General features: G+C 34.9%; 1 protein-coding gene across 1 annotated transcript; it reads right to left on the minus strand.

Moving 5' to 3' along the window:
* Positions 1-1,466: 1,466 nt before the first annotated feature.
* Positions 1,467-3,936, minus strand: LOC110021469 (zinc transporter 4). The gene is made up of 3 exons (XM_020719969.1): positions 3,269-3,936; positions 3,003-3,152; positions 1,467-1,772 (listed from the first exon to the last, which is right to left on the minus strand). The coding sequence occupies exons 1-3, from the start codon at positions 3,893-3,895 to the stop codon at positions 1,467-1,469; spliced, it is 1,083 nt and encodes a 360-aa protein (XP_020575628.1). The 5' UTR covers positions 3,896-3,936.
* Between the last annotated feature and the right edge of the window lie 10,605 nt (positions 3,937-14,541).

Below are 14,541 nucleotides of genomic sequence, written 5' to 3' on the forward strand. Positions count from 1 at the left end.
AAATTTAATATTAAGTGTCATAAATCTAATAGGTTTAACTTTTAAGTGTCAAAGCATAAAATTAAAGGTGTTTTACGCCCAAAAATTTTTCAAAACCTTTAAATCAAAACCGCATTTAAACTCTGATGCATGCTAGAAAATTCGCGGCGGTAGAGTAATGGATTATCGTCTTAGTTTTGCACGAGGATTCAACACACACTCAGATGAAGGAGAATCAACTGTGATGACACTATAAGTTTTTACGTGGAAAACCCGTAAAAGAAAAAAAAACCAAGGGGTCTGATTCAGGCTCCTTGTCCCATAGACGTGAATGAGTTACAAGATTTTTCAAGGTACATCGTCGACTGAAGACATTTGGTTAGTGGTGATCAACGACAGTTGATGATAATCAGTGGTGGTCGACGGATGTCAGCGACGATCGGCGGTGGTCGATGACGGCCGACGGTAATAGACGGAGGTAAGTGGTGGTCGTTGATCGTCGATGATGCTCGACGGTGATCAATAACGGTTGGCGGTGGTCAACGGAGGTCAGCGGTGATCGACGGTGGTTGACGGAGGTCGGCGATGGTTGCTGAAGGTCGGTGGTTGTCGACGAAGATCGACGATGACAGAGATGATGTTGGACTTGAACTCCTTCTCAAAGCCTCAAGATCTCTCTCAAGTCTCCTCTCTCATGTGAGGGGTGATGCTCTATTTATAATGGTTCTTGGTGCAATTAATGCAGAAATATCAACCATTTTAATTGGACGGTCCAGAGAATTTTCGTCGATCATGCTGCGTTTAATGGACATTTGAGTGACTTCACGATATCAGAATTGAGTGATGTTGGGCTTATTGGATTCGTCTTGTCGAGCAGCTCAATTCGAGTATAAACTTGCCAGTGTCGACTTCCGTTTGACCTTCCAAATGTGTCCATAAATCTTCCAAAGGTGGTTTAATGACTTGATCTGAGCTTCATTTGACTCGGATTGGACTAGTTTTCATATCATTAGGTTCGTCTCTTCGAGCCGGTCAGTTTGACTATAAGTTTGTTGAAATCAGAGCTCTGGATTACTTTCTATCACGATTTAAATGTTTTTTTGCTTAAAATATCGTCTTAAGATTTGTGTTATGCTTCAAAATTCGTGTCGGATGATGAAAATTTGTTGGTGACGTAGCAAACTCGAACGCATCCCTTTTCATGGAATATATTTTTAAGACCTTCAGCTTTGGCTTAAGAATAACTTGAAAAGAACGTATAAGTTTGTTGGGCTCCCTCCCCCATAAAAGCAGCTTAGCCAAGACAAAACTTATATATTCCCTATTAAAACTTTACATGGCAAGCATGTATAAATAAATTTTTAGGTGTTAGATATGTAAAAAGCAATATTTGAGAAAGACCTCATCTTATAAACAATGCAAAAAGCATGAATTTATTCACTCAGAACAAGCAAAAAAACAAATTTTATTTCAAATATACAAAAGAGTTATGCCCATTTAGCTAAAATGGACATGAAACCGGAGCCAAGGAGGAGAGCGAGGTGCGCTGCAAGCTGAAGCTTCAAACTGCTCTGCATTCTAGGGTTTGTAAAATCTGCTGCTAATAAATCTACGAGAGACATGTATATAAGAATCCCTGCAGAAGCTGCATCAAACACACCTTCAATTATAAGTGCTGTTGAGCTGTCTGAATTGTAGCTTGAAGAGACCGCGATTCCCAACGCGATTCCAAATGGAGCCGTCAATGAGAAGAAGATGGCCATTATCACTGTTGCCCGAGCTCTAAAATTTGCCTGACATTGAATGTAAGAACAAGCATTAGCTTAGTTTGGTTTGAATATGACTTTTGATTATCAGTAATTGGGGCACTTATGATGCATTCAAATTCTATGAAATGAAATTAAAGTATGGAAATTTATATACATATGACACAATTTTCATGTTTTTATATTCTAACGCCTAATGATTTATGTTTAATTACATTGATAGCATAAATTTGGTGTGATGAACTTATGCACGAAAATGTATATTTCACTTTCGGAAAATTAGTAATAATGTGTTGAATTCAAAAGTGTCTGGAAACACATCCAAGAAATGATCAGAGAGAGAGAGAGAGCACATTATAAAACAATAAAAGAGAGTTTATTCATGATATAAACCTCCTATTTATAGTCAAAGTTCACAATATTACAAAAATATATATTGCTCCCCTCATCATTGAAATGTGTACTGTGGGACCAATTTAATCGATAATAGTTTATCGATCGTCAGGTAAGTCCAAGATTTGATGGATATCTAATTCGAAATTAAGCCCCCTTATCGATCGTCATGTGGGCTGATCATCGCCCGATGGAGAATTTCCTGACACGTTGCATCGATCACTCAAACAAGACGGCTCCTTTGCCAACATTCAGCTCAAGACGGTCATCAACAGATATGTTTGATCATCAGTTTCATCGTCATGAGCAGTTCATCTTCCTTGAGATTTGTTCTGACATGTTTTTATATTTATAGAGTGATATTTTTGATGTAGTATTAAAAAATTGAATGATGTGCATGTAAATATAAAATTTTAGGTAATAGATACATAAAACGAAAGAATTGAATGGTATGGATGTAGATGCCTCCAAAGTATTATGCAACGAGCCATATTATATAAATAACATAAGTATTGGACGTATAAGAAGCGAGCCATGATATATATATCGAATATACATTTGGCGTTGCTAATTAAAAATGAGTAATAAGAGAATAAATAACACATCAATCCAACACCAACATATCTGTCACGAATTAAGTTAAGTAATAATGAGGAAGAAAAGAGCCAACGAAGTTAAAAAAAAAATAAAAAAAAATAAAAAAGAGATTTTCAATCTTAAAAGAATTAAAATATATCTTCAAAAATTATTTCATTAAAATTTTTATTTTAAAATAAACTGATTAATTATATGAATTCGTTTAATTAACAAATGATTTAATAAAGCAAAAAAAAAAAAAAAAAAACTCTTATATGGAAAATTTACCTGAACAATACAGCCACCAAGTCCAATGCCTTCGAAGAATTGATGGAAACTCAGGGCTCCCACTAGAGGCTTTATTGTTTTCGCACTGTAAGATGTACCCAGTGAAATTCCAATAATTACAGAATGGACCACAATGCCCAACTCCAAAACCTACAAATATAATCAACTGCAAAACTAAGTTTGCACTCTGCAAATATTCTATGAATCGAAGGTTCTCTTGCAATATCTAAATTCTCACGAAAACAGAGCACTCCTTAAGAGCTTGCCTGTGATATAACCCTGTGCCGGATTTTCTCCTCCATCGACGCCTCCGCCACCGGCGACCCTCCGCCGGACGCCGGCCCATGCGCGTGTCCATGACTGGCATGAGTATGCACGTGCAGGTGCCCTGCATGAGCCGCCTCAGTATCTCCAGCCACCATGTCGTCATCAAAGAGCCGAGCTTTTTTAAAATGAGATCTTTTATAGTACCCAGTGGCAAAAGAATCCAACATCATGGTTCCCATGGCTGACAACATAGCGATGAATCCGGCGAACGGGAAGGCCTGCCATGGATGGGTTGGGAGGCAGGGAGAGGTGAGACGAGCGAAGGCGCCGGGGAGGATGTGGATGAAGGCGGTGGAGAGGATGACGCCGGCGGCGAAAGATTTGACGGAGAAAAAGAGGTCGTTTTCCGGTCGGAGGAGGGGGATGGAGCGACCGAGAATGGGGATGAGGACGCCGGCGGCTCCGGCAGCAAGGATGGAGACGAGGGCGATGGATTTGAGGGAAACGAAGCTTTTAAATTCTTCTAAGTCATTGGAGTTGGGAGTAGTTTGGCAGGAAGCGTGGGCTTGGAGAGGGAAGAGGAAGAGGAGGAAGAAGAAGGAGGAGGAAGTAAATGAGAGGTTCATGGTTTAGGGGAAGAGAGAAGGGAGATTGGCGTGAGTGAATTGAGGAGTTTCGGGAGGGGTTTTATTAGCGTGAAAAAGAGAGGAGCTTTATAGGAAGAAGACTGAAAAAAGTGTTGTGTTGAGGTGTGACAGTTTTGAATCCATACGGGTTAGAGAATGTTGACATTATGTTGTCATTATAAAGCCAAATTTGTGGCTGTGTAGACTGGATTTAATAGATGATTTTGCAATATAATTTTGAAATTTTAGTAATGAAATTTGTTTATTGTGGTTGCAATTATTTTGCTTAATTCAAATTGTAAGTACCAATTGGTATTGGTACTCATGTTGATTTAGTGATCAAGGCTATAGGTGGCTGATATGTTCTATCATGTCAGTGATACCACTTGATGCATAATGAACTGATATGTTGCGTATCTGATAGTGATGGTAGAGAATTTTAGGGAGTTGTGATTAATTTTTGGTGCTGATATGAGAACCAGAGGAGATCTGAATGCAAGATGGTTCGACTGTTGCATTTCTTTAGAGGTTGATTGAGCTCTTCATTATAGTATTGCATAAAGATCATCTAGAATCAGAGGTTGAAGATTGTTCTTAATAGATGCCATGAATGCATGGTAATTGGAGGGAAGACTATTGAGTTTATAGAGAATTATATCTTCAAAGTCCAGAGACTACTACGTACAGCAAAGATATTTTCACACACACACACACACACACACACACACACACAATGGAAAAAGAGTTATTTTTTTAAGGAAAGCCTGATGAACATTAGAGGTGAGGAAAAAGTTAAAAGCCAACTATTCTGTTGTTGAATTGTATCTTAAGAAAAATTTTCTTGAATTTTTTTTTTTTTAATGTAGAGAGATATATGGAACAGAGGAGTAGAGAATCCAGAGATTTTTAGAGAGAATCATAGAAGAATTTGATACCAGACTTTGATGTGATAAAGACTCAACTTAAGATAAGAGATTGCATAATGTTTGTACATTGTTGATAACCCTCTACTTAAACGTGAATGATTTAAGGTTAGTGCTTGATGCGTGGTAGAAAATTCATGACAGTAGAAGAATGAATTATCATACTAGCATTGCATGAGAATCCAATACACACTCAAATGAAAAAAGATAACAATAAAGACAATTATTTTTTACGTGGAAATCCTGATAAAGTTAAAAAAAAAACACAATGAGTTAGTGATTACAGATACAATGTCTTGTCTCAGTAGATAAAGTTTTACACAGTTTCTCGGTTTATAATGTCCACTTGCTGAAAAGCTTATTGCCACATGGTAGTATCACAAATGAGAAATGCTTACACAATTTATCGAGTTATAATATCAGTTCACAAAAGAGCTTATCATCCCATGGTAGGAAACGCTTGTAGAGTAAGTAGTTTTAGCTTTGGTGCACTAGCTTCAGGCTTGCCATGACATTCAAGAGGTTGTGTTGCTTTACAGGTTGCTTCGTCATTCCATAATGACGATTGTTGGAGGCTGCAGTGGCCGAAGTTCGCTGCCGGTGGCAACAACCAGAGTTGACTGGATACTTTGGCTAAAATTGAAGACTGGTGGTTTCCGAAGGCGGCAACAACCGGAGGTAGCAGGCTCAATGATAAGGACACAAGGTGGAAAACTAGATCAAATCTGAGTCAAATCAAGCTTAAATCAAGCCACTAAATTAATTTCAAAGCCTTTTTGGGAATAATTAGAATGACTGACAAATTACAAATCTAGCAAACTTAGAGTCAAATTGAACGTATTGACAAGACAAATTCGATGAGTCCAAGGCCGCTCAATTCCGACATCATTAAGACACTCAAATATCCGTCAAATGTAGTTCAATCTAGTGGATCTCTTTGGGTTGTCCAATCAAAGTGATTTGAATTTCTTATTTATTTATAACTTGGGCTTTAAAAATAGAGCTCTAACCACTCTTGAAAAGAGGACTAGATCCTAAAAAAAGAGGAAGGATAAAGCCTAAAGAAGAGGGAGCTAAAGCCCATGATTATAGATCAACGATCTGTAAAACATCTCCTGCTCCTGTAGCTGTCGACCACCACTGGCCACAGCTTGTCTGGTCATTGACCACCATCAGCCGTCGTTTTGCTCCTTGCGAGGAAGCACAGTACAAAACAACAACCAGGACCCCAAATCACGAAGCAACTAAAGAAATAAAGCATCATCCTAGACGTCGCGCCTCCCTAATATATGGTGCAATGAAAATTTTTTGGTGTATTTGGTTGCACTAATGATCACAAAATTAAATAATTTTAGGTTGATTGGACTCATTTCTCTGAGATGCCCAATTTGACTATAAGCTTTTATGATTTGAAGGTCATTTTATTTTTCAATTAATGCCCCTAAGTTTCCTATATGCTTCAAGTGCTTGTTTTGGGCTCAATTGACTCGGACCAAATCACTCTTGGTTCGCTTCATCGAGACTTTCAATTTGACTTTAAATTTTGCTAAAATTGGAGTTTCAATTATCCTTAATTCAATTCTAAAAACTTGTAATTCCAAGATTTAATGAGAATTGTGCATGAACAAGGCGATTTTGTTTTTTTGTGACGCATCAAATATGATTGGTATAATTAGTGTTACATAAATAGTTGACTTGTGTTGGAATTAACTAAAGTCATCTTAGATTTGAGCTTAACTCAATCAATTAGTTGAGCGCAAACTTAAATCACATTTCATGAGTTAGCTCATTCTATCAAAAAATTCAGAAATTTAAGACAATTAGCAGTTAAGATAAAGTTTAAAAATGATAAATAAAAGTTGTGTAGATTGATATTGATGTGATTTTAAAGACTTCTTATAAATTTATGCTTGAACTTTAAATGCCTATAAATACATTCTATAATAATTAAGAGTTAAATTTTATGTCCAACTCTAATAAATCTAACTCAGAAATCATTTACTTTGAGAAATTGATAAATTAACAAGCCAAAGATTTTTTTTTTCCTTCGAGAAAGTCGTGTAAAAAGAGGATTGTGTTCGGTAGCCGACGACCAATAAAAAAATTTTATAGAAAAAAAATTATATTAATCCTTTAAATTATTGTGTAACATGATCCTGATGTTCTATATAGATGTTAGATGCAATGTATGTGATTATATGCTTAATTTCCTTAATAATGATTCTTACTTTGTAACAAAGCAAAAAACTTGATACCAAGCAAAAGCTAGGTAAATTTTTCACTATGAAACAAATTTGAATAAAATTATAATATTTAATTATGAGATACTACTCAAGTATACATATCGTTATCAAGTAATATAATACTTTTTGATTGGGCCCATAATATCGAAACTATAGGGATAAATACTATATGCAACTTACAAAACAAGAGAAATTAGATAACAAAATTTTTCTTAATAAAATATTCTTACTTAAACTCTAGATGTTATAATAGGAATGAAAATTCGATTCTTTTTGTAAATTTTTTATAATTGAAAATAAAGTAAGCAACTAATTAACTTAACTAAATACTTGCAACATGAATGTGATATAAATAAAATATATTTTTTCTCATCCTGAATTAGTAGCAAGTATAGAAATTCTGTTGTGGAAGTATTCTAAATTGTGTTTTGCCAAATAGAAGCAATAATATTACTAGAGATGTTATAAATAACATTGGCTAATCGATAGTTTGAATAATTTTGAAAACTGGTTAGGTAGGGAAGATATTAGCTCTCACTCTAGAGTTCCATATTCTCCCTCAACTTGAGGCTAACATCTCATACCAGAACCTAAAACTATAAATCAAATTGGGGGTTTTAGTCTGTCACACTAAAGTCCTCTAATTCTACACCCTTCAAACTTATTTCTCTATTTATTTGCACTCAAACCCATTAACTACATTCTCATCCATGAAATCAAATGTGACTCCTACCATTTGTTGACCGACACAATACCATCTCAGATCTTACATGTTCTCGCAACTGGTATTAACATTTTAATTTGTCAAATCAAGAAGTAAATAAAGTACAAAGTTTAAAATCATCACAACTTCTTCCAACATTAAAGTCTATTACTTCACACAATTCCTTTCAATATTTAATCACTTATCATTTTAAGGAAAAATATAAAGAAAGTTACTCAGAATCCATGGAGAAAACACAACTACACTTGAGTTTAAAAGTAGAAATCATGCACACAAACAAGAAGTGTAAATCAAAATCAAATGTAGTCACAAAGATAAACACTTATCTCAAATTCTCTGCACCAAATATCTTGAAGTTTCTTCAAATTCTCTTCCTTCACTCACAATACAAACTAAAACTCTAAATAAAAAAAAGGTGGTCAGCGACAACAGAGGTCGGCGGCAGCGGCGACGACTACTTAGAATGGATGAATGATTGGTTGTTGGCTGACCTTATCCTTTGATGATACAAGTCTTCTTTAATAAAAATCTAATGGGTGCCTTGGTGTGTCTTTAAAATGTGTCTCTATTCAATGAATCTTCTAGAAGTTGTCTCATTTCAAAAGTCAATCGAATTAATTTTCGTGTCCATGAACTACTTCGCACGTTTTTACCAAGGGTTACTTCAAACACCTCTTAAAAAATTTGTCCAATTTCAATGAATCATCAAATAACTACTTCTGGCGCTTAAGTGCGGGGTACCTAGTGCTTAGACACGGCTCCCTTTGTATAACTGGCGCGTAAGAGCCAGTCCTGTGCGCTTAGGTGTCTCAGTTCATTTTTTGCACATTCTTCATTTTTGTTCCAAATTTGATCATTTTTCAATATTTTTACTATTTTTCATCCATTTGATTGTACCTGAAGAGAAACACACAAATATCTTTCATTAAATCACAATATCTCAAAAAAGGTATAAAACTGTGACTAAAATACTATATATTTTAGTTGTATCATAACACAACATGACACAATTTAAGAAAAAGAAAAAACTTCAAATATCCGACCCCACCTAGTCGAGCAATGGCTTGTTATAGTTACTGTTGTTGTTGTTGTTGTAAAGTTGAGCAGAAAGAGCAATATGCATGATTCAAACCTCACCCGCGATCTTATAATGAGAAGCTAAACTCTCAACCAACATATCATGGGTAAGTGCACAAAGAATTCATTCTTGGTGAAAAATAATCATGAACATATGAAGAATTTTATTTTCAACTGCTCCTCAATCCTCATCACCACCTTTGATTTTAGACCCAATGATTTACTTAATTAAAAAAAATTTCATGCAGATGTGTTTATTATAACTTCTTAGCCTGCTAGGTTGATGGAAAGTTAAAAACGGGATGCCTCGCTTCCATTTGTTAACACTCTAGCATTATTTTTCAGGAAGATTTACATACAAATCACTCAATTCCAATGTATTTAATTATCTAACACCCAGAAAAAAGATATATTTTACTTTTCAAAATTAAGGAAATGGTATTTTTGATTTGATATAAAATATTTGAGCGGCATAATTAAATATAAAAAACAATGTTTAGTTGATGGATATGTCAATTAGCTGGTATCACTGTAAATGCTCCTATTTTTTTTTATTAATTAAATTATATGGATAACAATATTTGTTTCTAGTTCTAACTTTACTCTATCCATTCATATATTAAATTATTATTTTTTACAAAGGGTCTGTTTGGGGCAGCTGCAGCTTATTGAATAATTTGCTGATAAGCTGATTAAAAATAACTGCTGATAAGCTAGATGCGGTAGCTATTATAAATTTTTAATTTTTTTTGGAAAAAGTCATACCACAGCCAGAAAGCTGCCACCGCACCCAGACAGGTACGGTGTGAAAACGCTGTTTTTAGCGTTTTGAAAACGCATAAGCTGCAAAAACACAGTTTACCCAAACAGATCAGATGTGTTTTCAAAACGCCACCGCACCAAATAAGCTGCCACAAACAGACCCTTAATTGGATCTGCTTGTACACGTTGCAAATGCTGATTAGAGTCACATGCAACATTACATGAGGACTTCTGACGTAATATTTTTCCCAAAAGTATAGCCTGGAACAAGAACAGGAGGTTCATAAATGAAATTTGAAATAAAATACAATAAACCTGCCTTGAATAATGCGACAAAACAATATGAAATCATTCTTTTAAAGTGAAAAAAATATGAAAATGAAATAAATTATTGGCATTAATAAAACGTGAAAGCTTTGAACAATTCATACATACATACCAGACACTTTTTATATATTTACATATCAACACCTAAATATTGACATTTACATGCATGTCACACAAATCTTTAATAACACGTCAAAAGATCATTATTACTAACATTTTTAATTTGAAATACATTTTTTTCATGCAAAAATTTATTCACCAAAAAAATAATGCATTAATATAAATGTCAAATTTTAGATATTAGATATGTAAATACAAAAGAGTTATGTGGTATGTATGTAAACTTCCCTTCTGTTTCTCCTTATATTTCAAGTATGATATGATTAAACATACACACATATATTAATTTAATAAGGGTCTACTATATTTTTTAACAAAATGCCTTGAAAATTTAAAATTTTGCTTCATTATAGTAGATTTAGGGTTTATGCTTAGGGAAGCTGCAGGGAAGCTACAGTTGTTTAAAGAAACTGTCGCTGGAGAAATTGTTGTTCAAAGAATTATGGTGATTGTTACAAATTTACTTTATTCTTAAAAATTTAGACAACAACTTTTTGACAGTCATTGTACTTTGGTAGGCCAGATTGTAAAAGTGTAGCTTCCAAACACAACATTTTGAAAAAAACAAGTAAAACATAATTTTATTAAACGCTTGAATATGTGGTGCGACGTCACATCGCCGCCCTAAACGTAACTTTAAGTGTTGCTAGAAGAAAATAAATATTTTAACTACAACTATATTTTAACAATCTAGACCACGACTAATTGCTAAGGGATTTACGGTGGATAACATTTTTGCGGCAATTTTAAAATTGCTCAAGGAGTTTTTGCAATGATAAAATATTTTCATTTTTAACTTAGGCCATTATAATTAACAAAAAATTATGCATAATTCAAAAAAAAAATTTCGGTTTTTTGTTACTAAAATTAGATATAAATTTATTAAGAAAAAAATTATTTGAATGTATTTTTAAATAAATTCAATTTCATATTAATTGCATTTGAAATAAATGCTGATTAGAGAATTGGTGAATATAATGAATTGGTAATGCCTCCATATTCATTTAAGCCAAAGACAATTAATAATTAAAATTTGGGGCTTAAATTGTTCAATGTGTACGAGTGCATGTTCTTGATAGACGCGCCAAGTCAGTTTGATGAGGCTGAAAAGGATATGTGCCCAAATTAATACTTAAAAGGCTTTATTTGAGACAAGATTTATTTTGAAAAATGACATGACAGGCCTACGCGGCCTGCTTAATATTTTTGATTCTTATATGACCACGCTAATTATATACTGTGAGCTATAATTTTTTTTTTCCTTAAATATGAAGTCACTCGGATTCTTAAATGATTTGGCCACGGATGTGCTTCATAGCCTAGGGTTTCCTCTAGGAAAGCAACACCATAAACCAAGCATTCTCTAAAAATATTATAGAGTTGGCTAAGAAAGGAAATGCAAAGAGTTTTAGGAAGTCTTACCGTCGCGGTGGTTGATCGACATTCAAAGCTTGTGTCCTGAATGAAGCTTTCATAATAGTAGAAGAGAAGCTCGCCCAAATCCTTCCCCAAAGTAATGAGGAGGCTCTCCTCGTTGGAGAGATCTCCGAAAATCTTTGTCGGAGTTCTCCTACTCCAACATAGGATGATGCTTTCCTCATCGGAGAGACCGTGAGCTCACCGAAGTCTCCCTTTCCCCAAGCTAGGATGAATGTCTCCTTGCCGTGCTTACTAGAAAGTTCACCAGAGATTGGAGAAGTCACCAAAGAAGAAGAAGGAAGGTGAAGAAGAAGAAGAAGTTGGAAGATGATAAACTCCCTAAGCTTTTCTCGTTGCAGAAGGTGAAGAGCCTTCCTTTCTTGCTCCCTCCAAGAAGCTTTCTCTAAGGGGAAGATGAAACTTCCCTTTCTTGCTCCAAGTTCTCGAGTCTCTAAGAGTTCTCTCAAGGCCAACCCCAAAATTTGAAGTGAAAGGGAAATTAAGTGTCGTTGATGGAGGATGAGAGGGACATCAGTTCAAACCAAGAATAAAACCAGCCTCACTGAAAATTTCCCTCTTATTTTGTCAAAATTGGCCTCATGATGCCACCTAGAAGCTTCCAAAAGAGGTATCATGAGCCTCTTTTTACCTCCCCCACGCATATCTTCACATTAGCCAAAGAGATCCCAATTTCGGTTGCCTAGGGGGGTACACCGGGGTCACATAGGCTGCAAAAATGAGAAAAATCTTATCCTTGAAGTGAGCCGACGACTGGGCGCTGTGACCCTGGTGCATATGCCCAAGTTTGGCGCTTAGGCACCAGGCCATCCCCTAACTCTTACTGCCCCTTGGGAAAATGGTAGGTTTTTGAGTTGTTTGGGTGCCTAGGCGTCCAGTTTGACATTTGGGTGTAAAAAATTGGCGCCAAAATTCCCTCCCCTCAAGTTTTGAGCCCCTTAGAGGTTGTTTTGGGTGCCTAGGAGTCTGGGGCTAGCGCCTTGATGCTGGTCTAGCTGCGAAAATGTTGTTTTCGCCGGAAACGTCCAACAAAGAGTTTTCTCGATCCAAAATATGTGTGATAACATATGAGTTAATTATGATCCTCTAACTTCAAAATGAGTATTTTGCTTGTTCATTGATTAGAGAATATATCATCAACATGCATTCTTAACTAGAGCGTGGGTAAAACATTCCAAACTCTAATTTTCTTGAAACACGCATATAAGGACCCTGTGACTTCCCTTGACCTCGAGGCGAAGGATACAGAAGGTCCCCTAAACACCGGAATGGACGTTGGACATGCCCATGTCTTGAATGAGCTTGTTCAGCGGTGAAGAATACTAGTAATTTTGAATCATTAAGAAACCCCGGTTTCTGCCTCAAATACATGTAGATGGGTGCCTTGAGTTACGGTACGCTACGAGCGAGCAGTAGATCATCGTGAACCGTTCAGGTGGACACCCTACACATATGACATAAAAAATTGATGCCAACAATATTGCCATATAATTTTACTTGGAAGTGATTTAATTTAAACCCTTTTAATCACATTGAAATCATAATGCCAAGTTTTTATATATATGCAAGAAAAGATTGACTTAAAAATAGATGAAACATTTTCACTAAAGCAAAGAAGAACTAGTCATAGAGTGACATGATATAAGACTATGCCAATATAGGTTTTGATTTAGTTATTTAGTTGTTTGTTCAATAAAAAATAAATCTATTATGTGGACACATTAGAATATATAAGTAACTTGGCTGGATCTAGGTCAAATATGAGTTTACCTAGCCACATAAGGTTAAGGACAATTCTTGGGAATCTCGTGGTTGCAGAGATTTAACTGAGACTATGGTTAACTAGAAACCTAGAAGATATATAAGACTTATGAATGGTCTTATATGCTATAGCTAGTTGGGAATGACTCTAAGTCTTCTTCTTACAAAAAAAATAAAATGAAAAACATTAAAATTATGTTATAAATTTTGAATTCAATGTCTAAGATGCTACTAGTAAAGGTGGAAATAAGTCTTATCTTACCCTATATGTTAGATTATTTGTCATATATATGTGGTCATTTATGCCACTGCTAAATTAAATTTTATCTTAAGTTATATGTAAACACAACGTAAGCTTATAGCTTACAATACTATTATCTGTCTATGAGTCCCATTTTTAAGGGAGAAACACTACAATGGATGGAATATACTATCTTGAAAGATAAATATAAAATTTTCATTTTATCTAGGAATATGTCTGTGTGAGAGAGAGAATTAGGTATTAAGCCCTAATTTTTTTTATTAAACTATGATTTGTATTTTAGGATTATATAAATAATTGAAAAGGAATATGATCAAATTTAATTAGCATTTCACTTATGTGTATGTTTGACATTCAATTTTTTTTGGAAATGATAAACTTTATAATTGAGGCTTGTATTTATCATTCATTTCAATTGTACTAGGTGTTTCATTCCAGAATAACATTAGCAACATATTCCTTTTAAAAATTATATAGATTTTTTAAGAATTTCAATACTACTCTATATGTCCTCCCTCGCTCTGTCATAGAGTGCCATAATTAATATACAAATTGTGCATAAAAAGCGTAAGCACATGGCAAAGGGAATGCTTATGATCATGTCTAGATTACCCGAGCAAAAACATGAACTTTGGAACTTCACTCTTATTTGTCTCTCTACTTAACCAAAAAAAATTGAGGGGTTTCCAACTTAATTTAACAAGTTGATCTTAGGCCAATTTGAAGTAATTTCAACTTGAAACTCACCAATGTTCTGATTTGGCAACATAAATGGCTTGAGTTACCCACGGCAACTTATGACCAAGTAATGCAAGAATGAGTCTTACACTTACATCGATATTGAGATATTAAACTCAATTAAGGACATGAAAAGTTGCCAATTTGCTGGGATTAGTTGCCAAAGTTACTTGACCACTCGTCTTGAGTACTTGGGGAATAACTAGGGATTCTTAGGAACTTTCCAATGGTATGCATTCTCAATTTTAAGCACATCCAATTTTTTTCACTAG

Source organism: Phalaenopsis equestris, unplaced genomic scaffold (assembly GCF_001263595.1).
Source record: "Phalaenopsis equestris unplaced genomic scaffold, ASM126359v1 Scaffold000134, whole genome shotgun sequence".
Taxonomy (NCBI): Eukaryota; Viridiplantae; Streptophyta; class Magnoliopsida; order Asparagales; family Orchidaceae; genus Phalaenopsis; species Phalaenopsis equestris.

What these genes read in the sequence shown, in the direction of transcription:
- LOC110021469 (XM_020719969.1), bottom strand. Translation starts at nt 3,895, where the DNA reads ATGAACCTCTCATTTACTTCCTCCTCCTTCTTCTTCCTCCTCTTCCTC. An exon ending in GGCACAGGGTTATATCACAG is followed by an intron (nt 3,153 to 3,268) that starts GCAAGCTCTTAA and finishes TTATATTTGTAG; the next exon opens with GTTTTGGAGTTGGGCATTGT. An exon ending in TTGGTGGCTGTATTGTTCAG is followed by an intron (nt 1,773 to 3,002) that starts GTAAATTTTCCA and finishes ATTCAATGTCAG; the next exon opens with GCAAATTTTAGAGCTCGGGC.